At 39.4% G+C, this 25337-nt stretch overlaps 1 protein-coding gene across 1 annotated transcript in view; it reads left to right on the top strand.

The window, feature by feature from the left end:
* Positions 1 to 25337, top strand: part of LOC115519922 (SPHK1 interactor, AKAP domain containing) — a 122174-nt gene that overhangs the window by 24744 nt on the left and 72093 nt on the right. Inside the window, 1 exon segment of the mRNA XM_032594125.1 lies at positions 4357 to 4464. Coding sequence (XP_032450016.1) covers positions 4357 to 4464 — 108 coding nt within the window.

Raw genomic sequence — 25337 nt, 5'->3', positions numbered from 1 at the left:
TCAGAAAATCAAAAATAGACCTACCCTATGACCCAGCAATAGCACTGCTAGGAATTTACCCAAAGGACACAGGAGTACTGATGCATAGGGGCACTTGTACCCCAATGTTTATAGCAGCACTCTCAACAATAGCCAAATTATGGAAAGAGCCTAAATGTCCATCAACTGATGAATGGATAAAGAAATTGTGGTTTATATACACAATGGAGTACTACGTGGCAATGAGAAAGAATGAAATATGGCCCTTGGTAGCAACGTGGATGGAACTGGAGAGTGTGCTACTAAGTGAAAATAAGCCATACAGAGAAAGACAGAGTACCGTATGTTTTCACTCTTATGTGGATCCTGAGAAACTTAACAGAAACCCTGGGGAGGGGAAGGAAAAAAAAAAAAGGTTAGAGTGGAAGAGAGCCAAAGCATAAGAGGACTCTTAAAAACCTGAGAACAAAACCGAGGGTTGATGGGGGGGGGGGGGGGGGGGGGGGGAAAGGGTGGGTGATGGGTATTGAGGAGGGCACCTTTTGGGATGAGCACTGGGTGTTGTATGGAAACCAATTTGACAATAAATTTCATATATTGAAAAAAAAAGAAAAAGAAAAATTAAAATACTGATAATACAGGCCAAGTGGATTAATTTAACTGTTAGAATTTACATCATAAAATGTTTCTTCTCCTTGAAGAAAAATGTCACCTCAGAGTTTCATTCATGGAAAAGAGCTTTAAAATGGAAGTCCATAAGAAGGTGTAGTTACATTCACACGAAAAATGGACACACGTACCTTTTGAGAGACATACCCCAAATTAGAGTCACTCTGTATGGTTAAGGAAGAAGGCAGCATAATTAAATGATTTCATTCACAGGCCTCGGTGCCTTTAAAACCAAATCAAAAGCCAGGAGGCTCTGAGCAACTTGGGGAAGAAACTCAAATCTCTCTGAGCCTCAAGGTCCTTCACCCTCAAAATAACAATTTCTGTGAAGATCCTTATCTTTAACTCGTACCTTGTAGCATTGCAATAAGGATTAAATTAAAAGGTTAAAAAAAGAGAGAAAACTTCAGCACATTTTCTAGCACATTCTAAGCATATAAAAAATAGTAGCTGTACCTATTAATACTGCAAAATGCAGAACGAAAACCACACCTTAGATTAGAACATTTGCTAAAGAGAATTTGTCTTCACAGATCTGAAATGGTTTCAATCCACTAATTTCAAGCGAAGGCATTGTACGATTTCCCTTTGGAGTGCGCTTCAAATAGTAACAACGGGGGCGCCTGGGTGGCGCAGTCGGTTAAGCGTCCGACTTCAGCCAGGTCACGATCTCGCGGTCCGGGAGTTCGAGCCCCGCGTCAGGCTGTGGGCTGATGGCTCGGAGCCTGGAGCCTGTTTCCGATTCTGTGTCTCCCTTTCTCTCTGCCCCTCCCCGTTCATGCTCTGTCTCTCTCTGTCCCAAAATAAAAAAAAAAAAAAAAAAAAAAAAAAAAAAGTTGAAAAAAAATAGTAACGAAAAGCACGTACTGAGAGGATAACCTTCCGTCTGCGCGCCACAATGCGTGACAGCCGTCCTCTCCCCGAGTGCTCGTGATCCCACCCCGTGGGTATCATTTTCCCCACCCACAGGTGTGGAAGCTGAAACTCAGAATTGAAGTCGACTGCCCGAGGTCATTCTGCCACCAATGGCTAAGCTAGGATGTCAACTCAGACCCACGCATAGAGGTGCTCTTCAGCTCTGTCCCGTGATGGAAGTAAAAGTGAATGGCAGTGAGGAGGGGGCTGGAGCAAGAGACGTTTTCTACTTTAAATAAAGTTAATCTAGATCAGTGGTTCTCAATTTGGGAGAAGGGTGGGGCTCAAAATATCCTTGCGCTCAAAAAAAAGTGTTGGGGACCTCACAAAGCTTTTGTTTACAGGGATTTTACTTTCTGACGTTTTACTTTTTTCAAATTACCAATTAAAGCTAAGAAAATTGGGGGATTACTTATTTATTTATTTCAAAATGACAGGTCCTATTTTAAAATATTTTAAAGCAACAATAAACACATTAAATGTCAACATGCATCTTTTTACACGTTTTTATTTAAGTTCCAGTTAAGGTACAGTGTAATAGGACTTTCAGGTGTAGAGTATAGTGATTTAACACTTCCATTCATCACCTGGTGCTCATCACAAGTTCACTGCTTAATCCCCATCATCTGTTTAACCCATCCCCTCATCCACCTCTGCTCTGGTAACCATCTGTTTTTATCTGTAATTAAGAGTCTCTTTCTTGGTTTCTCTCTCTCTTTTTCCCCTTTACCCCTTTGTTTTGTTTCTTAAATTCCACATATGATTACATTCCACATAGGAATGAAATTCTATGGTATTTGTCTTTCTCTGGCTTATTTCACTTAGCATTATACTCTCTAGCTTTATCCATGTCGTTGCAAATGGCAAGGTTTCATTCTTTTTGATGATTGTATATGTGCTATATATACATATATACATAAACATACCACATCTTTATAAAAAAAATGGCTATAATCAGCAACACAGGAATTAATATGAAATTTTATGTAAAGTTAAATTGGTTTCAAAAGAAACACCTCTTTTAGTGAAAAGAGTGATGTCATTTTACATTTTTAGCACATCTCCTTAACGTCTAACTTGGCAGAAGGCACCTAGACCCTGCCATTAGCTTCGGCCCATGGCCGGTCTTGCTGTGACACGTCACATGGGCCCTGGAGGACTCCACAGAGGATTTAAGAGACTGTGAGAGTGAAATGGACAAGTAATGTCTTCCTGTTATTATGGAAATTGTTTACGGGCCTCTCTGGAAGATTTCAGGGTTCCCTTGGTAGGCCAGCCCGCACTTTGAGAACCACAGTTCAGGTAAAATCCGTAAGAGAACTGAAAAGCTGTGTTGCTAACTTTAGTCCACAGTCATAGCCCAAGTTCATCATTCAAATACCTACTTATCCATAGTATGTCTTTTTGTGTGCTGTTCTAGAAAAGAATGATGGAAATCTGTCATCTCTAGGTGATAATAAACATCGAGTGGGAAGATTTTAAAGCAAATAACATTTCTTGGTGAAAACAAGACGTGTTATGGAAAAATGTGTCAGAATTATATTTGGCTAACTCACAACTGAGACAAAAATTAATGCATTTTTCTCTTTATAGCATAAGACAATCCTTTGTTATACAAATAAAATGTAATCGAAGTGCCATTCTATTTTTGTGGCATTAACCAAACTGATTAAATCTGTTCTATTGCTTAAGTGAAGATAGTAGTCAAATATTAGCAGACATGCACCCTAATAAAGTAGAGGGCACCAGGAGAGCACTGGAAATCTTATGTAAGTTGGAAAAAATCTCGTGGAATGTTTGGGCAATGTTAAGACACATTAGAAATTGAATTGTTTGGTTATTCATGAGATTGCATCTTCAAAATGTCTTGTCTCAGAAATAGAATTTTTCTTCCGTACTTTAAAATCCAAGCCCAGAAACAAGTCATTTGTAAATCATATTTGGTTTTGTTAATTCATTTATTCAAATTTGTTTTGCTTTACTGTACTGTTTCTAAGTGGAAAATGATTATCACGAGGCACTTTAATTATTCCCGATAATTTTAAAATTTGACATAATACGTTAGGTATTCTAGAAAAATTGAGCCCTATTTCACAGACACGTTAGCAAAGCTGAAGCTTAAGAATCATCATTTCAGGGCATCGGGGTGGCTCAGTCGGTTGAGCGTCCGACTTTGGCTCAGGTCATGATCTCGCGGTTTGTGGGTTCGAGCCCCACTTCAGGCTCTGTGCTGACAGCTCAGAGCCTGGAGCCTGCTTCGAATTCTGTGTCTTCCTCTCTCTGCCCCTCCCCCACTCGCGCTCTGTCTCTCTCCCCTTCAAAAATAAACATTAAAAAAATTTAAAATAAATGGTAATACAAAAGAATCATTTCAGTAGCAATATTGCACTAAAAGGAAAAAACAGTACATTTTTTAAGATTGAAAATATTCATAGAGTGTACAAGAGCACCAGCTCTAAAATGAACTTTGAGCCTCAATGCCAAATGAACCATACCCCAAAATAGTCATTGGAAGTTTCCCCATGTTGGACATCATCGAAGTTTCCAGATGTAGGACTTGATGACAGAAGAAGCATCAGTTTCAATACCATTGCATTCCTCTAAAACCAACTCCTGGTTGACTATTCTACATGTTCTAGAGGTGCTATTATCATGCAAGGTGTTTTTTTTTTCCAGTATCCAGATGCTCTGAGGTAAAGAAAACACGAAAAACAGGTTTTCCAGAAAAGAACCACCGGTTTAACTAGAAAACCTGACCTTGTAACACTAAGAAGGTTTTCTGGATTCCCTTAGGTTCTTCGAAGCAACAGTCTGCTAGAGTCTACAGACTACTGGTTACAGAATCAGAGGACGCCGTGCCAGATTGGTTTTGTGGAAGACAAGTCTGAAAACTGCGCTTCCGTAAGTAAACACAACTCTCAGGGTCTGGGCTGAGAAAGCAGGGAGTCTGGCAGGTGTGCTCCTGGGAAGGACGCAAGTTTCATAACTCATTAAATACAAGGTTAGGAAAGTATCATTTTGAAAATACGCCACTGGTTCATACGGACCGTTAACACAAAAACACGCAGACCTCATGTTTCTCCTCCCATTTTGCTCATTTCCACCAGTAAACTAACCCGATCACTTCTCTGAAAAGGAAAAACGATGTTTATATTTTCAAAAATGACTGAGAAAGAGATTCTGAAATAGGATCGTATGATGAGAAATAAAAGACCATTCAGGAAGCTCTCTTGGATTCTTTCCAATATATTTTATAACTGCTGCTGGTTAGTATTTTCCAACACAAAAACTGTGTAAAAGTATTCTATCATTCTTACAAATTATAGTCATCATTTGAAAACCTTTCCAGCCTAGGAAATATACAGGCATGCATTTTAATATACTAGAGCTGTGCTTTCCATACAAAACCTTCGTTTTCAAGGAAGAGATGTTCTTATAGACACATAAAATTCTTAAGGCGTAGAGTGGGAGCACATATTATTGATACGAAAAATCAGTGTTATGAATTCTCCTTCCTGACGGAGATATGCTCCCTCCTGTATGTTCTACAAAGTGATATGTTTCATTGTAATTGAAATCACCTAGCTCTGTAGGACTCTTAATGACAGAGATTGGGGCAGAGTATTTCCAACGTGGAGAGAAATGTAATTCTCATGACTAAACTGTGAACTTCAGCTTTGAGCTATTCTTGGAGGTAAGTTGAATGCCAGAATTTCTGTTAAAAGGGAAAAAAAAAATAAAACACAAAAGAAGGAAGCTAAAAATGGGGGTGAAGAAGCTTTTTATATAAACGGGGCAGCACCAGAACTGGCAGACGGAGGATGTGAAACATTTCACACCATAGAGTCTCGTAGCACAAGGAAAGCCGAGTCCATTCAACACACTTATTTCCATCTCTTTGTTTAGGCAAATGATTTTGATTCCACTGCTTTTAGGACTTTTAATCCATTATCCAGAAAACCAGTTGGTGTCTAAAAATCTTTGGGGAAAACAGACAGGGTTACGTGGCAAATAATTTGACAGTGATCCATCCTTTGCAAATTCACTTCTGAGATGAGTTAGAAAATACAGGCATTTATGGATACAGATCTCTAATCACATCGTGAAAGGGAGAGAAGTGGAACTTAAAAGCTATCCAGCTACATTCTGGAAAAAGTTGTCATCCAAGCAGCTCCTGTTAAGAGTCTCCCACTTAGGGCCGCCTGGGTGGCTCAGTCGGTTAAGTGTCCGACTTCAGCTCAGGTCATGATCTCGTAGTTCATGAGTTTGACCTCTGCAATCAGGCTTTATGCTGGTGGTACAAAGCCTGCTGAGATTCTCTCTCTCTCCGCGCGCGCGCGCGCGCTGCGCACTCTCTCTCCTTCTCTACCATTTCCCATTTGCTCTCTCTCTCAAAATAAGTAAACTTCAAAAAAAAGAAATGCTAAATTTATAACCAGATTTAAGATTTCCCTTGGCTCTCCTAAGCGAAGAGAACTCTCCTCACACTCCCCACGAACCCCAATGGACTCAAATTTGGGCTTAAAACCATATGACTTCCTTTCCTAATTCATTGTCCCTTTATAGTGTCCGATGACATCAGTGAAGTTGAGCTGATCATCGTTCCTTTACAGTTCTTTCTATTCTTTCCAAAAGGAGAACAAACCTAACACAAATAAAAGGCATACTGGAAGATTTGTTTCCCCACAAATGTGTATAAAAATTGTCCATGACTCTAAACCTAAAAGAAATGTCAAAATCCCTATAGCAAAGTAGCCCTTATCTCTCAAAAGAATCGTCTACTCCTTTTTTCTTAATGTCCGAGTCCTTTCTCTCTTTCCGACTTGTCACTATTTCTAGGGAAGGAAGAAGAAACACAGTCCAGAGTTAGACATTGCTGAAGGGAGGTGACGATCTAGAGGAGAAACAGAGGTGAACTGTGGAGATTCCTGACCAGAGGGGCACCTGGGTGGCTCAGTCGGTTAAGCGGGCCGACTTCAGCTCAGGTCATGATCTCGCGGTCCGTGAGTTCTAGCCCCGTGTCAGGCTCTGTGCTGACAGCTCAGAGCCTGGAGCCTGATTCAGATTCTGTGTCCTCCCTCTCTCTGACCCTCCCCGTTCATGCTCTGTCTCTCCCTGTCTCAAAATAAATAAACGTTAAAAAAAAAAAAAAAGAGAGGAGAGATTCCTGACCAGAAAGTGGTCAGGGAAACAGTACTTAATTGCTTTTCAAAAACAAATTCTCCGTAGAAGGATGAAAGTGAAAGTGAATTTAAAGGAAAAACGACTGTATTTAAAATATTATCCTCATTCAAGTTTCATTTAAAAATGTAGTGTAATAAAATCACCCCAAATCGAAATCTCTTTTCCCAATAATCACAACAGAATCTGAGGAGCCTGTAGCAAAGTTGGCTTATATTTTATTGCTTTGTACTCTGTTCATGGCTCTATGTTAATCATCGCTCCTTTAACTCATTTCTTCCCGATCAAAATTAACAGCCGACTCTTTCCATTCCAATTAGATTGGCTTGGTATCCATTCTACTGAACTAAAAGTGTCTGAACATGCAGTCCTGAGGACTAAGAACTTTGTAGCCAGTGTCTTCTGAATTCAAGATGGCCACATAAAATTTTTATTGAATGACAACTCAGGCTTGGAGAGCCATCAGGAGCCATCAGGCTTGGAGGCCCATTGTGCACTTGGGTCGGTATGGCTGTTTGTTCTCAACCCTTAAGCAATGAGGGTTTTTTTTTTTTTTTTTTTGTCATTATTTCAGTAGAGAGCTACGTTCATTTCCCAGCTAAAATGAAGAGTCTAAATGAGAAGTAATTTGAGGCAGTCAGAAATACAGTAGGCGTGCCAAACACAAACAGCTTGCCCAGAAGTTTGGCTCCAGAAGGTGCCCTACAAGTTACTCTCAAAATTTTCGATAAGCTATCAAATATAAACAACATGCTTATGTTTTTCCAAAGAGACTTATCCTTTCAAATTACATAATTTCATTCTCTTTCTAATTTGCCAGTCTGGAAAAAAAAAAAAAAAAAAACAAACCCTTACACTAACATTAACTTTCAGGGTGTTGTTTTTTTTTAACCTGATTATTTAAGAGAAGGAAATGTGGGAAGAATAATGGAAATGGAAGCCAATTTCTAAACCCAACAGCTGAGTCATTATCTTAATAGAGGTTCTTAACACAAAGGGTAGGGATTGGACTTTTCAGGACTCCTGACTTTTTTTAATTAAAAACTAATTTAGTTGCTTTCTAATCCACTATTACCCTTTGCTATTTACTCAAATTTAATTTTTTTTATATCAGGAATCCTCTTTTGATTTAATGCTTCATTAAATTACCTTGACAATTCACATTATTTCTATTTATAGCTACTGTCAGACTCTTTCCTTACTGATCATTTTAAGACTTGGCTATCACCTTCGAAATAAATTATACCCTCTAGCATGCATTTTAATTGACGAATCACAGTATTTGAAAATGTGTTACATTCGCCTTAAACTTTTAAATAAATTAAGTTCTTAGGCAGGCTTCAACATTCCACACATGATATTACAAAACTAAGAAGATATTTGGCAGGTGTTCGGTGGGTCTCTGATGTCAATGCAACCCAGTGGCAACAATGACAAAACGATATCTCAGATGACAGCTCTTTATTCTATATTATTTCTCCAAATATTTCTATATTGAATCTATTCTAAAATTAAACAAAAATAAGTTAAGGAAAAGACAAACACCCACTTGATACGGTGATCTACAGAAAAATCTAGACTCACATGATCAAGGAAAAATATAATTATAGATCTATGAAGGGACATTTTACATTATCTAGTCCAGATATTTACCAACTTTTCAAGCAACTTTTCATGTGTTTTTTTCCTTTAAAAATCAAGTTTGGAACTTTTTAAAAAATTATTTAATTTTAGACATACAGAAAAATTGCAAGAATTCCTAGAATTCCCAGATTCCCCATACGCTAACGTTTCACTACGTTGCTCATCCTTTCCTTTGTGTGTATGTATGCATCTGTGTGCATGTGTACATATAGGATTTTTTTTCTAAAATTTTTGAGACTGAGTTGCAGACACAATGCCCCTTATCTTTACATACTTCAGTGCAGGGCTTAAATATTTATAATGTGGATTGAACCCAGAGCTGCAGAAACTCTTGTTCAGGTTCCTCATTTGGTACCCACTGCACAATAATTTTCCTTAAATATCTATGCAACAGTTTTCAAGAAGTTAAAGGTTGCCCCCATAAAAGTGAAAAAATCCAGTGCTGATGGAAGAAATCAGCCAGACTGAGCAAAATGAAAGCCCTGTATTTAAGTGCACCAACACTCTTCTTAGGAGGCAGCTTAAGTACCGTCAGGGTTGAGTTGCACCTGTGAGGGAGCTCTCAGCTTGCACCCGTGGTAGAATATTCCTTCCAGCTTCCTGCAGGACTGCTCTTCAAGAAAAGTTCTTCCATCTTGATATATTTCTAGGAGTTTTAGTACCCCCACCTTGATTGATCCAGAAGAACTTTTTGGAGGCTTGCTTCTTAACCCAACCTTAGATAAAACAGGTAAGGCAAGGCAGCGCAGCAAATCTGATCTGTGTGGACGCACCCTGCCCTGAGCAGTAGCTCCTGAGGCACCTTGCGAAATCCACCAGTCCCAGAGAGAACTTTGACTCTCGGTGAAATAAAAGTTCCATTAAATTTTGCCAAGTCTCAGGGGCGCCTGGGTGGCGCAGTCGGTTAAGCGTCCGACTTCAGCCAGGTCACGATCTCGCGGTCCGGGAGTTCGAGCCCCGCATCGGGCTCTGGGCTGATGGCTCAGAGCCTGGAGCCTGTTTCCAATTCTGTGTCTCCCTCTCTCTCTGCCCCTCCCCGTTCATGCTCTGTCTCTCTCTGTCCCAAAAATAAATAAACGTTGAAAAAAAAAGTAAAAAAAAAAATTTTGCCAAGTCTCTGGAAGCCAATAACTTAGAACGCTTTATGGTGAAGCATGACACAGAGGGATGGTGGAGAAGTCTCCCACCAAAGCAATTAGGTGGCTTAACATGCGGGAGGACACATGCAAGAAGCTGAAACCTAGAAATGTGATAAACAAAACTGAGATGGAGCTTTTGATATAACTTAAGGACTATACCTACAGTGTGTGGCGAAATAATACAGTAGTATTATGGGTGTAGACTTTAGACCCAGCCCATACATGTATCATCCCGTGCATCTTGAAACTAAGAGGAAGTTTTTACAGGTTTATTTTCCTTGAAACTTGAGTTTGTGTTGTATCACTTATGTTGTGGGGAAAATGCTGCATAATAAAAATTAAGATTATTGACTTTCTTTATTGGCTCAAGAAATTGCAATGTATATCTAAGCATTACTAAGTAAGTGGAATGAGACTTCCAATAATTCATAGCATGAATAGGAATTAAGAGGGAAATCTAGATGGCTATTTGTAGGACTATTTAAGCTTGATACAACTGTAGACACCAATGTTTCAATGTTTACACTTCAGTAAACAATAGAAACAAAATGAAAAGCCAAGTAACAACTGTATGCATATATGTATATATGAAAGCCTCACAGTATTAATCTCAGTGCATTAAGAGTTGCCACAATTCATTACGAAAAAGTAAAATTTCCAATAACAAAGTTGGAGAAAAGTCGAACATAAGAAATTCATTGAATAATACGATTGTTAATAGACATGAAAAGAAGTCAACCTCTCTGATTATCAAAGAGAATCCACTATAACCATTACAGAATTTGTTTCTAATAAACTTGTTAACATTTTTAAAAATATTTACAAAATAAAATGAAATAAAATGATAAAATAAAATAAAATAAAATAAAATAAAATAAAATAAAATAAAAATGGTTACATCCAGTGTTGATGTAAACACAGTTAAGAAGACACTCAACAACCTACATAAGGAGTGGAAACTGACAAAGTATAATATTTCTGGAGAAAACTTTTGTAATATGTGCTATCCAAAACATTTTAAATATTCATGACTATTCATTCACTTTTAGAAGTGTTTTCTAAAGAAATAGCCGCAGTTGCATGCAGACTGATGTAAAATATGGTTCATGTGCCAAAGTAACACACCTGCGGCAACACAGCAGCCTGACTTAGAATGTGGGGTCTGGAGTCAGGCTGCTTCGATTTGAATACCACCTCCCTTTTCTAGCTACATAATCTCCAACAAATTGTTTAGTCTGTGACTCATATTTCTCATCTGTCAAATGGAGATGCTAATAGTATTTATCTCATGGATTGTAAGGACTAAATGCATTAACATTTCTAAAGTTCTAGAACGGTGCCTGCACAGAGTAAACATTATTAAGTATTCAGTGAACTTAACAGCATATGACGGCAAAACATAGAAAGATCTCGCATACCCCACAGTACAGGAATGGTTAAATACATGTTGGGTAGGGGCGCCTGGGTGGCGCAGTCGGTTAAGCGTCAGACTTCAGCCAGGTCACGATCTCGCGGTCCGTGAGTTCGAGCCCGGAGTCAGGCTCTGGGCTGATGGCTCAGAGCCTGGAGCCTGTTTCCGATTCTGTGTCTCCCTCTCTCTCTGCCCCTCCCCCGTTCATGCTCTGTCTCTCTCTGTCCCAAAAATAAATAAAAAACGTTGGAAAAAAAATTAAAAAAAAAATACATGTTGGGTATTTATACCATGAAGATTAATGCATTCTTTGGAAACCAGGTTTGCAAAAAATATTTCAGCACATGGAAATAAAGACTCACAGTATAATTATGCATAAAAAAATAGGCTCCAAAAATTATACATAATATATATTAAGCAGGACACGTTAGTCAATTGAATGAAGGAAAGCGAAAAATCAAGAACAAGTCCTGTTGTTTGGGTTTAATCTTCCGGATGGATGGAAGTTTCACTCACTGTGGGGGGGAAAGACTGAGGAGAGGGGAACGTCAGAAGTGGGAGGAGAAGGATAGTGCTATGGAAAAGAATGTCTTCTAGTTATCCAAGTGGAAATGTCAAGTTGGCAGTTGGGTGTTTAAGTTGGAGTTGTTGGCAAGGGCAGGTTGAGAGATAAGAGATTTGAGGGCCTTCGTGGTTATCCTCAGGGAGGTGAGAAGCTCAGTCAAAGCAGAGAGGGTGTGTAAGTAGAAAAAAGGCTTTGGTTTGCAGATGAGGATGGGGTCTTCTGGTAAATGTGCTTATACGGTGATCTCCGTGTCCCTGACCGCCCCCTGGCCAAATCAAGAGATATTTCATTTAAGCGTGTTAACCTGAGTTTCATATACACAATGGAGTATTTATGTATCTGATATTTTTGCCACTAAAAGTACAGTCGTATGAATGGACCTGAGTGTACTTTAAAACCTGGGTGTTCATAACCATTTCTCAACTGTTTTTTTTAATTCATTTTGACAGAAGGATGCTTTATTAAAATAGCTCAGAATAGCTTTGAGTTTCAAATTTCACACGATTCCTGCTATTATAGCAATGTTCCTCTGAGTGGAAAGCCTATCAATCAAGAAAGACCAACAACAATACACAATGTTTCTCATTAAATACCTTTCAGCTTCAAGGATATTGACTACATAATTTCTATTTCTTCTTAGTGGAATTATTTATTGGATCAACATGTCTTTCTTAATCAGTTCTTCTAAAATCCCAGGAAAACTAGTTAGAAGTAATAGCATTTTTTTTTTTTTTTTTTTTTTTTTTTTTTACAATTTAGAGTCTCAGTCTTTTTTTTTAAATGAGTAAATAATGAGAAGAAGAAATTTAAAAAGTGGGTCTGGCCAATGACTGCTGTAGGATGTCTGGTTTTTAACTCATAGCCTCTGGATACTATTCCCCTCTTTTCTAATGAGACAAGTTCAACCTAGAGGTCTATTAGGAAGTGCTAAAAAAAGAATTTCTGCTCTTCCGTACTTGAATATTACACTCTTATTAAGACCAGAGACATGGGGCGCCTGGGTGGCGCAGTCGGTTAAGCGTCCGACTTCAGCCAGGTCACGATCTCGCGGTGCGTGAGTTCGAGTCCCGCATCGGGCTCTGAGCTGATGGCTCAGAGCCTGGAGCCTGTTTCCGATTCTGTGTCTCCCTCTCTCTCTGCCCCTCCCCCGTTCATGCTCTGTCTCTCTCTGTCCCAAAAATAAATAAACGTTGAAAAAAAAAAAATTTAAAAAAAAAAAAAAAAGACCAGAGACAGCCCTCACTTTACATTCCAGACGGTACTGGGAACATTGGCTGGTCCATAAAGTCTGTAATGGTGAAATTGAATCAGAAAGGTATGAAGGCTAAATTCTGCCTCGGGTTTGGTTTAATACAATCATTCACCAGACAGCCTAAGTCAGCAGGGGCTCAAGCGGTTTTATTAGGCACCTAGGGATGAATTCTTCAAAAGCAGCATCTGTGAACCTTTGGCCCTGTTCTTGGATTAGGCTGGATGATTCTTTGTTGCTGGGGGACGGGGGGCTTTCCTGTGCGTTGCAGGGTGTGTAGCAGCATCCCTGGCCTCCACCCAGTAGATGCCAGTAGCATCCACTCTCCAGCTGTAACAACCAAACAGGCCTCCAGATGTTGCCAATCTCTCCTGGCTGGAGGTGGTGGGTGAGGGGCGAAGTGACACCTCGTTGCAATTGCTGCTCTAAAGTTTCTCAAGCTTTAACCCCTAGTCTCTCCTGAGGTAGCTCCTATTCATGTGTTTCAACTTGAGTTGCCCCTCACCACTGCACAGGCATGGAAGGAGAGTACCACCTCCACTTGTCCCAAAGGATCCCAGCCTACCTGTTACACCCATCGATGGCCAAATGCACTGGGAGAAACGACTGAAAATGAAAGTTCATAGGACAGTCAAAAACAGCTCAAAATACCTACCTGTGGGTCAAGGTCAACTAATTTATGGCTGTTGCTTCTAAGACACATAGAATCCAGTACCACTGGAACATCCCAGGCAACCAGTTTCTAGATTGAGATACATTACATTTATCGATAACAAATTTTCTCTCTTTTATCAAATATAATGCAATTAGGTAACGGATAACTGGAAAGCATCAAGAAAGAACAGTATCCTAATTCTAATACCTAGTGGATCTACTCTTGGTACCCAGGTTATTTCCTTCCACCCTTTCCCCCACAAACTAGAAAGAAGAGACACGTCAACTCATCTCAATGCCAAATGGGAATATGGGCCCTGGGTTGAAGGTCTCCTAATTTTTTTTAAGAGAAGTCAGAAATTTTGTTTTGTACATAAAATCTGATTTTGAAAACTTGGCCAGTAATAAAATTTTAAAATAATAAAACAAAACAGAGCGCATCTGTGGGATGGAATTAGCTGGTAGGACTCCAGTTTCTGACATCTGTCTTTTCAGTTTGTGCATACCTGGTGTCGTTCTTGTTACCTGCCAATTTCTATTTGCGTTTGAATTCAGGACTTCTGTCACTAAACAATCTTGCAAATACTTTCCAGCTCAAAAATCCTGTTAGTGAAGGACCAAGTAAGTACATTACTAGAACTCCCTTCCTCATTACCCAAATTAGCTTGTCCAGATTTTTACTATGCTCCACAAATACACAATACCATCTTCTGTGGCCTTACTCTCAGAAGATCATTTGGAAAATAAAGTCCTAACCATCCTAGAAGTGAAAGGACAGTGGACATGAATTGTGCCAATTTATTTCCTTTATTCATATGTGTGTGTATATATATTCATGTATGCATATACATATGATGTATATGATATCATATATATATGATATATATATGATATGATATGATATATATCATATATATCATATGTATATGCATGATATATATATCATATATATGATATATATTATATATATCATATGTATATATTTCTGTTGAAAGTGTTGTTCTGATAAGTAAACAATTTACTTCATGAATACCCAACCAAAACACAACAGTCCAAAAGATAAAAGTTAATCCAACAGGCATATTTGTTCTCAAGCATCTAGTTCAAGACCGTCCACCATTTGGCTTGTCCAGATTTGGCTCTTGATCAACCCTGACTCCCTGTCACCACCCTTTCCCCAAATTCATTGGAATACTTGCCATTCTCCAAACATCAGTGTCCCCTTGCGCATGCTGTTTCCTCGCCCTAGCCTACCCTGGAACCCCAGCCTGCTCCCTCCAGTATTCTTGCCGAAGTTTTTAGTCCAACTATGTTCATACAAAACGGTCATTTCAACCTTCAAGCATTGCTTATTCGTGACAATTCAGGAAAAAAGTATCGCATCCTTTCTTTCAGATGAATTCCTGCGAAACTCATCGTCGTTTCTTACATCCCTTACTTTAGCACTGACAGCTAGTTTGTCTATTACTTCAGTATCGTATTCTTTCAAATTGCTTTGTCTTAAAAGAGAACAAATGTCATCATTCTTGATAAGAGTGCTATTCCCCACTGCATTCCTCTATACTTGAATATACTTCCGATTCTTACAAAAAAATGTTACTGTTTATTTTGAGAGAGAGAGAGCACGACAGAGCATGAGCGGGGGAGGGGCAGAGACAGAGGGAGACACAGAATCCGAAGCAGGCTCCAGGCTCTGAGCTGTCAGCACAGAGCCTGACATGGGGTTTGAACTCACGAACTGTGAGATCATGACCTGAGCCGAAGTCAGACGCTTAACCGTGACAGAGCCACCCAGGCGCCCCTGTACTTCTCCATTCTTCACGTATTGATGTTACTCCAAATCTTCTTTTAAAAGCATGTATCAAAAAAAAAAAATGTTCCTCCTCCTCTTGATCTTCAAACTTAAGAACTAATAAAAAGTCTCTGCTACCTGGTTACTCTGTGGCTATCTCACCATTCTGCGGAAATCGCTTGCCAAACCCACTGAGATGTTCTCACTGCTTATATTACCTAGCTTTTAGCAGAGCTGACCGAATTCATACCCCCAGCCAGCTTCTGAAACCTAGCTATTTTCTCCATGGCTTCAAGAACATTATTCTTCTACTTGTTTTCCTGCCTCTGTGATCATTAATTCTTTGTCTTACTCCTGGACTTTTGCTCTCCACCACCTGGCACTTCATGGAGGCATTTTCCGCAGGTCTGTGTGAAAGCCTGGTCCCTTCTTGCCAACTGCCTTTACTGGATCATTCATCCATACCTCATGGCTTCAGCCACATCTCTATGCCAATGACCACCATCTCTGTACTGTAGGCTTATTTCTAGGTACTCGTTGGATACACTCACCTAAACATCTCAGAAACAACTCAAATTCAATATAACTGGAGGTAAGTATCCAAAAATAGGTTCTGCCCTCCAAATTTTCGTTTTCCATTGGTGGTTTTATGATCTACACATTTCCCCATGCTACACTCTTCAGAATCACACTCATCTTTCTCCTTTACTTGTCATCTCTAATTGGTTAACAAAAGCTGTTTTGATTTTTCACTTCTGGCTATGCATTTCCAGCCTTACTGTCGCTGTTTTATTACCTAATGCCCCACATATCTCTTCTAAAGATTTAATATGCAAAAATCACAAGCAAAAACAAAGAGAAAAAAAAAAGTAAAGAAGACCCCAAGGCCTTGGTGTCATTTTCTCCTGAAATCTTTTGCAGCAGACAAATCCCTGGATTTATTTTAAGGTTTTGGTGGTATGAATAACTACATTCCCAGTCCCCACTGCCACCCTCAGCATCACAGAGTTTCTCCAGGGGGCTGCTGAGTCAGTTCAGGGTCTAATTCGAGACCGTGGCTCAAGTGTGTAATTGGACTGAATATGAATTCCAAAGGAGCTGATTCACCGTTGCTATCCTGATTTTTAAAGTGCTGTACTAGATGACAATCCGGTGAAGAAACACGTTGACCTTGGCACCCTTTGACATTGGAAGCACACTCACAATATGTATTTGCCAGAGCGTACCGGTAAAAGTACAATATCAACTGGAGAGAGTTCTCTACACCACATGCTGAGCCAACAGAATGTGCTAGTGTTCCCTTATTCTACCAGACTAAGTAGCTAAGCTTCCTTTTGTGATGTCGCCACGCCCAGTTGCTGGAATAAACCTAAGAAGATATATTGCCCATCCCTCTCACTTTTCAAGCGAGAAGAAAAAAATAACAGTGGAGAGAAGGGATTGTTCAGGGCTACAGAGTAAATTAGTAACAAGGGTCTAAAGCCCAAGTCCACCGGCTCTTAGTGCAGTGCGTACATTATTCGACACTCTGGTAGATCCCCACCCTTATAAAATATTAGGATAATTGCATCAGAAGGTCATAAAAGGAACGATTTCTTCATGGTAGGGCTACATTTATTTGAGGCATAAGAGATGTGCATTACTAATCCAAGCTGAAGACCCTGAATTAGTATTACTGAAAAATTCCAAGATATTCAGCTTTTTGGTGATTTTTTTTTTTAGTAACTTTAAGATTGTGTCACATGTCTGTATATAAATTACTGTCAGATTATATCGGACAGCTATCTCGTTACATCATCCATAGGTATAAACGTCATTAAAATCTGATATGTCCGTACCAAGCCACATAGCCCTTGGTCACGTCAAGTGGCATTGCCTATACTACTCATCCGGCTGACGTTTATTGGGTCTTACTTTGCGCACACTGCTCTACCAGAATCTCTGAGGGGTATTGAAATGTGAGCAAAGATTCTCTGCATCTTAAGAAGCTCAGAACTCCGTATGCTGATCCCCTCCTCACCCTCCCGGGCTCGTTTTGTTGTTATTTGATTGTTTTAATTTGTTGTTTTTTTTGTTTTTTTTGTTTTTTTGTTTTTTGTTTTTTTTGATTAGGCTAAGCCGTTTTAGTATATGTGCTGCCGAAGCGAGCACTAGGCTAAGCCGTTTTAGTGAAATCTGTTTCCATTACAGTGTGAACGCTTTGGTGTCACTCCTCAGGGATACATAGCCTTGGGCCTGTGGATAGTCACCCAGGATGACATTGGTCTTAACAGGTCTCTCTTTCACCGTGTCTTTCTCTGGTCTTTCTTTTGCGCTGCCTGCTTCATGTGATATTACACCCTGTCTGTTTGGCTTTACTATTTTACCAGCTGATGGCTCAATTGCTTTTAACAATGCCCTGGAGTATCAATTGCTCAGCAGTCTGATCCAATTAAATGTAGGCAAGCATAATTCTTGAGACCAGTTTTGAGTTTTGTTCTCATCCCACGAGGGCTCTTCTTAGCTACTTCTTCTTCTGGTTCTCTCGAGTAAAATAGCCGGCCTGTGGTTTCATTTCTTGCTCTTAATTAAGGGGAGCGATTGTTTTTGAGAGTGCCCTTATCTTGAACTTCCACCGATTCCGTTTCAGATGATCTCAGTTCCTTTGGGGAGAGCTTCTGAGCTCTCTTTTCTTATAGACGACATCTCTTACAGGGCAAACCCTCTGAGCCACTGTTCTGAGTACTAAGTGGGACAGTTGCCTCTGGTGTTCTTGGTTTGCCCTGCCCGGTTGGGACCTGTGCTCTACAAGCAGGCCAGAGTGAGGGTGATCGTGCCCTGGTGTCCTCAGTCTGTCATCTCTGGGGTAACACCTGAGTAGGGCCCGGATGAAAGAAAGAAGCAAACCCCTGACTTCTTGGCTTTACTCACCAAGAGTTTAGTCTCTTCAATTTGGAGTTAGACGGGATGAGGAATGCTGTCAATCCCTGACTCCTAGTGAGACCCAATAACCCTTGTCTGGGAGGGGAAGGGAACCCAAATGACTCTGTCAAGTTGAACTGGACAAAGGGGAGGCAGGGAAAGGAGAAAGTGAGTTGTGGTTTCAATGCAGCAGACTCTCTCCGTTCTGAGTGTTAGATTTTCTTGAAAACATATTTCTGCATTTTCTGTATGTCCTTAGGACAATTTCTTGAAAATTAATGTGTTTGTTTTTATGGTTTCTGCCAGCTTTGCCTATTTCACCGGGAGTTGGTCCACAGAGTCGTCCCAGACCTGGAACTCACTATGGCTTCTTTTTCCAGCCCATGTGACTCTATAACACAGAGGTTTGTGAGCCAGACAGGGTCTGGAACTCTAGTCAGGGGTCTCACGTGTCCAGTTAAAGGTAGCTTAACATACTTTAGCATTCAGACTTGTCGAAGGTAGAATGGATATTGTCTTATGCAAGTTAAAGCATCTAATGTCCCTGAAGAAGGATGTCTCATTTTTAAAAATTTATTTATTTTTAATTTATTTGTATGTGGGAGCACCTGGGCAGCTCCGTCGGGTAAGTGTCTGACTCTTGATTTAGGCTCAGGTCATGATCTCACGGTGCGTGCGATGGAATCCCACGTCGGGCTCTGCGCTGACCGCTTGGAGCCTGAGGGACTCCCGGTCCCTCTCTTTCTGCCCCTCCCATTCTTGTGTGCTCTCTCAGTCTCTCAAAAATGAATAAACAAACAAACAAACTTTAATTTCTTTTTATTTAATTTTTTTAATCGAAGTATAGTTAACACAAAATGTTACATTAGTTTCAGGTGTACAATTTAGTGATTCGACAGCTTTATAATTATACTATGTTCACCATAAGCATAGCTACCATCTGGAAGAGCATCGCACTTTTGTGTCAAGTTAACAAGTTAATGTTTGTCAAGATATGTGGAGTCCAACTTCAGAAGATGCTTTTGTTAATTTTATTCTGAAAACATTGAACAAGGGTCACTCGATGTCCAGAACAGCCATGAAAAACTTGTTAAACAGCTTTGATTTTTTTTTAATTTTAAGGAATATAACTTCAAAGCGAACCCACAAAATAAACGGTTCCCTTGACATCACATGAATTGATTTGCAATCTAGTCGTTGGCTGGAAGGTTACTTAAACATCAAAGATGATCTGGCAAATGACAATAAATGTCAAATAGCTGAAACTGAGCCCTTCTCAGTAGTACTCATTGCATAGGAGACTCAATTGTCTACTCTACTTAAACCACCATTTATTCCTACATAATTGTGTTATCAACCTACAAGAGAACTTAGGCATGTATTTTTAAAACACATAGAATTTTTGTGTATTTTCAACCAGAAATTCATGGGTGGATATGTCTGTCGCAAAGAAAATTCTTTGGTCCCTGCAATTTTTGTCTAGTAGCATTGGTGAATACTGTAAGGTAAGTGCAGGCTAAAAACAAAACAAAACAAAACAAAAAACCCTGATATTAATATTAAGGGTTATACTTCATTTATCCAAAATTCCCATTTATCACAAATTCCCGAGTGACCTGGTTTCTGTGAGCAGAAAAGTTTCTTCCAGTTTTAACACTCTTTTCAAATGCTTATTCATTGTTCTTGACAGGGAAGTATTGGAAGAAAGTGATATTTTGCTTAATTGGCGAGAGCAGCATAATATTTTTGCCTCTATTTTTTTTCACGCTGACCTTCAGCATGGTATTCTGTTAACTCAGCAGATTGCTGTTGTTCTGATGCTTAGTCTGTGAAGACACATTCTGTCTGAATTACCTAAGAGGCGGAAGGACTAGGGGTGTATTTTCGGTTTACCTTGGTAACTGCAAAGGGAAGTCATCAATCAGTGCCACAGGCTTCAAGCTGTTCTCATGACAACTCAATTTTTTGGCTATTTTTCTTCCTTCAGTAAGCTCATCTGCAAAGATGCCCTTTTTTCTCTGTCCATCATAGCTCTTTCTTACTCATCATCAAGACAAAGATCCCTTTGATCTAAATAGAAGTGATCGCAAAGAAGAAAAGCATAGAATTGGACCCAAGCCCTGTTCCTGTGCCTGGAAACCGAAGGAGGAATTAATTTTCATAGGCAAGGTCCACTTAGGTTTTAGGTTTTGAAGCCCTTTTCAAAATTAATCAAGGGTGAACATTTTAAACATTGCCTAAAACAAAGCTTCACAAGACATTTAAGATGATACAGAAATAATGGGTTCCCGTGGTGTGTGAAAATTTATGTCACCTCATTTGTTTGAAAATGAAACCACACAAGAACTTGACTAATCTATAATAAACAATATTTATGTAGGATATATATATATATATATACATATATATATTAAGAAATGTGAAATGAATGGACATGATGTTTTTTCTTAGTGTGTAGATAATTATGGGAAAAATTCATGCAGACTTTAAGCTACCTTCCCATCAGTTCTGTAGCCATTTTTTCACTTTCCTATGTATCAGGCTACTCTGTTATGAATATAATGCCTCATTTAAAATTCGAAAAAAAAATAATACTAATTAGCAATGCCAATTAATAACACACACTACCCAAGCAAGATGAGATGGTGGAGAGGTGGCGGGGAGGGCACGCCTGGGTGGCTCAGTTGGTTAAGTGACCAACTCTTGGTTTCTGCTCAGGTCAAGATCGCAGGGTTTTGTGAGTTCCAAGCCCACATGGGCTGTGTACTTACTGTGTGAGCTTGCTTGGGATTCTCTCTCTTTTTCTCTCTCTCTGCCCCTCCCCTGCTCATGCTGTCTTTGTCTCTCTCAGAATAAATAAGTAAAGTTAAAAAAAAAAAAATGAAATGAGCAGGGCTTTGCCAGCCAGTCTTTCCAGAGGCAGGTGAAGGAAGGTTTCCTAGCCAGTGTTCCATTCTATAGGCTCCATCCAGTGGGTGCCATGTATTAAGAAGACAAGACGCTGCATGTTGTTTTAGGGTTTAGACATGTGTAGGAGGAATGAAAAAAGACAGTAAGCCCAAACACTGCTTTATTTTTTCCTGTGAAGAAATAAATTCCATATGTTAATGATAGAAATAATGAATTCATTACCGATACTGAGTTTTGTGCAAAGTAATGAGCTTTCTAATAAAAGAAGTGTTCAGAGATGGGACAGACACAGAACCACATTGTCGTAGAGGTGATTCAAGCATCTGGTAAATGACCTCTGCAGGCTTTTCCATCCCAGACTCCTATGAATTTGCGACGCTTTTCAATAAAAAAAAGAACTGATATTTATCGAATACCTCTGGTCTGCCAGGAAGCTCTGCTAAGAACATTAGGCAGACTCATTAATTCATATTATATCTCTATAGAGTGGGGATTATTGTTTTCTCCAGGCAAGGCTGACTTGGGTGGTATATCTGAGTCACACAATCAGTAAATGGTAAAGCCAGGATTAAGACACGGGCAATCTAACCAAGAGTCCAGTCCCTTCCACACAGTCTGCATACTGTTTCAAGCCATTTCTAGCCCTCTGATTTCATAGCAACTGGACAATCCGTCTGTTCCATTATATACAGGACAGAACCTCTAAAAGTGATTGTCCAATGATTCCATAAGTTTGCATCCTTTTTATTGCTATCATTTTAAGTGCCTGCCTAATAATTTTTCTGCTCATTTATCACCTTTAACATGAGAACTTTATAATGCTTTAGTTTACAAAGTGTTTCCACACATAATATTATTTCACTGAATTTATAGAAACCCTAAGAAGTAGCCAGAATAGGTATTGTTATGGAAGAGATATACATGGGTGTTCAAAGGTTTAATGTTAGTCCAGGATCATAAAGTGGTGGAGTTGGTGCCTGAAACAATATTTTCTGATTACATTTGCCAAGCAGACTCCTGACATGCCACTTGCCAATTAAAAGATTAATTGGGAAACTAAGGTCATTTAATTTCATATCTTTGATTTTCTAGAGCATCAGTTGAAGAAAAGAGTCTGGCTCCCTTCCTGTTTTTGTAAATACAGTTTTATTGAGACCCAGTCACATCCATGCACTTACGTATTGGCTGCTTCTTCACCACAGAAGAGTTGAGTAAATGCAACAAAGACTTTGTGGCCTGCACACCTAAAATATTTACTGCGTGGCCCTTTACAGAAAAAGTTTGCTAATCTGTATGCTAGAACAAATAGCTAATACTTTGACAGGTAAATACTGCTCTGCATTATTGGTTTAGTATGGATAAAAACAAGACTATTTCTGTTCTATCGAAGGAAAATCTCAGATCTTTTTTGCATCGAGTGTTTGAAGGAATTTGACTTTCCACCATCAAGACTTGAACTGCTTGATCCCTGCTTCCCATTTCTTAAGCCACGGTATGATTTGAAATCTTTATCAACATGACCTTTCAGAACAAATTTTCCACAAACTCTCTTATTCTTGTGCCACTTTAGTAAAGATTTTTGGGTTTTACCTCTTAGCCTCTTCTAATTTAACTACTCAAAGTGTCCCAGGAAATTACATGTTTTATGGCATTGTCCCCTGACTTACATCTGAGTATTAGATAGATATACTGCATTTTCTTTTCTTTTTGAAGAGTAATCTGGCGTCTTTGGAGAACAATATTGCTTCCTGCATAAACCTAGCCTTTGTTTTTTTTTTCTCAAAGCTGTAATTAACTAACGGTATTTTTAGTTCTGTAAACCTTAATTTACCATCCCATTTTACTGTAGCCTGTTAATCACAACCTACCAAAAATTGCAAAAGCCATGCTCTCAATCCTTGAAAAATCTTTGATGTGGGATTTGCAATTCAGAGAGAGGATCAAACACTGGTAGGCTCTTTAGAAAAGGAAAGTAAGTCCTTGATAATTCGAAGGGGGTGGGATCAGAAGATACATTCTCCTGTTTCTGGGCCTCAGATTTCAGGAAGTAAGTTAACAGGGACATGTATGTATTCACCTGAGCTCAAACTAAGTCATTATTAATTTGAAAAACACACACATCTGTGTATATCAAAAAACAATGTGCTGGGGCGCCTGGGTGGCGCAGTCGGTTAAGCGTCCGACTTCAGCCAGGTCACGATCTCGCGGTCCGTGAGTTCGAGCCCCGCGTCAGGCTCTGGGCTGATGGCTCAGAGCCTGGAGCCTGTTTCCGATTCTGTGTCTCCCTCTCTCTCTGCCCCTCCCCCGTTCATGCTCTGTCTCTCTCTGTCCCAAAAATAAATAAACGTTGAAAAAAAAAAATGTGCTAAAAAGTTGCTACATACATGGCACAAGAGAAAAATGTAGGTATTATAAAAATGCTTTCATTTTTGAAATTCATTTTTGTGATGATATTCTGTAATTTTAATTTACTTCTATTATTATGTTCTTCCCCCTCAATAGGCATTGTGTTACTCCCTGGACCTACGATTGTGATTAGACACAGTCTGTGCTCTCAGAGCCAAATTTTTCTTGGCTTTGAACTAGAATGGCTTCATTTTTTCTGGGATAATATTGGTTGTCGCATGCTGAACAGAAACTTGATTGGCAGGAATACAGGATGAGAGAGACTGAGTGAGAGAGAGAGATAAAGAGAAGGAAGGAAAGAAGGAAGGAAGGAAGGAAGGAAGGAAGGAAGGAAGGCAGGCAAACAGACCCCCAAAATAGTCATATACTATTGGGGGAATACTTCGGAAGTTTTTAATATATCAAGATTAATTTTCTCATGGTTTTAATATAAAGTACACATAATGAGATTATACCAATTAACTCTCATTATAGGATAGTTTTGCATTTAAAAACACTTTTTATTTTTTTAAATTTATTTATTTTGAGAGAGAGAGAGTGAACAGGGGTAGGAGGAGAGAAGAGAGGGAGGGAGAGGGAGAATCCCAACCAGGGTCCCCACTGTCAGCATAGAGTCTTGCATGGGGTTCAATCCCATGAACTGTGAGACCATGATCTGAGCTGAAATCAGAAGCAGGACGCTCAACCCACTGAACCACCCAGGTGCCCCATAAATACACTTTTTAAAATCACAGTGTAAATTTGCAGTGAGTTTTGCATTGCTCATTCCTCTTTTCAAATTATCAAAAAATATAACCTGCCTTAATGCAGACAATTGCTCAGATTAAAGTCATAGGGGCACATTATGGAAACTTTGATCATGAGGTTAATTTCCAGAAGTTTATCTTTGTTCGCTTGTATAGCAATTTTTTGCACATTGAACACTGAAACAGCTTTCATTTTTTTTTAATTGTCTCATATTTCACAGAGTGGTTCTGTCCTACAGTAACTATATGTCATTGAGGATGACTCTTTGGTCTTCCTCATGGCACCATATTACTGCTAACTTCAGGTTCAAAGTCATTGATTTTATGCTCTAAAAAAAGATTTTAACTGATAATAGGGGTAACTGCTAAAGTAACATTGATCAAACTTACTCACAGAGGGGCTGAGGCAGGTAAACCTTCAGGCAACAGTGTTCTAAGGCCAGCAGTTTTGTCTCCTATGAGATAGAGTGGAGTGACCAGGTGGCAGTGGTTGAAGAGTTCACGGTGCACCAGAAATAAGTGATTGTTGATGTGCTGATTTAATTTGGAGAGCACTGTGGTACAGCTGAAAATCTGGGCAATACCGTCACACGGGAAGATCTCAGGAGGTCAGGCTTTTGTTTATGTCACCATGATTTAGTTTCTTCCGCATGTTAAGCAGTACATTAATAATGCATTTTGTTCAAGACTCTCCATCTATATTTCTAGGCATGCTCCCTCAGTAGGCATACTGCTGAGTCACTTGACTCAGAGTTGGAAAGATTCCTAAATTGCCCTAGCCCCTGTGTAGTGCCTACGTGCTCACACATATGTACACAATTAGCATTTTTTTAACTGATCTGCGTAGTATATTATAATGCATGCACTAACTTTTGGGAACCTCAGTGCCATCGGTCTTGCCTTATCCACTCTATCTGAAGCTATATGAACCAACATTTGGAAAGAAGGCCTTCTCCCAATTCACTAACTCACGTAGGACATTTCCTGGCAAACCCGCACTCTCCTCACATCACAAGGAAGGAAAGACCATTGCTGTGCCACAAATGAGCTGTTAGATGGGGAGTTAATTATTCTGTCCCTCTGAGCTAATTTTATCGTATGGAAAATAAACTTGGACTAGATTTTCTCAAAGTTCTTTTCCATCTCTGAAAGTCCATGATTCTCCAAGTGTCTGTT

The sequence above is a fragment of the Lynx canadensis genome, chromosome C1 (assembly GCF_007474595.2).
Source record: "Lynx canadensis isolate LIC74 chromosome C1, mLynCan4.pri.v2, whole genome shotgun sequence".
Classification (NCBI taxonomy): Eukaryota; Metazoa; Chordata; class Mammalia; order Carnivora; family Felidae; genus Lynx; species Lynx canadensis.
Note: the sequence above shows the minus strand (reverse complement) of the source record. Positions and strands in the feature narration are given on the sequence as shown.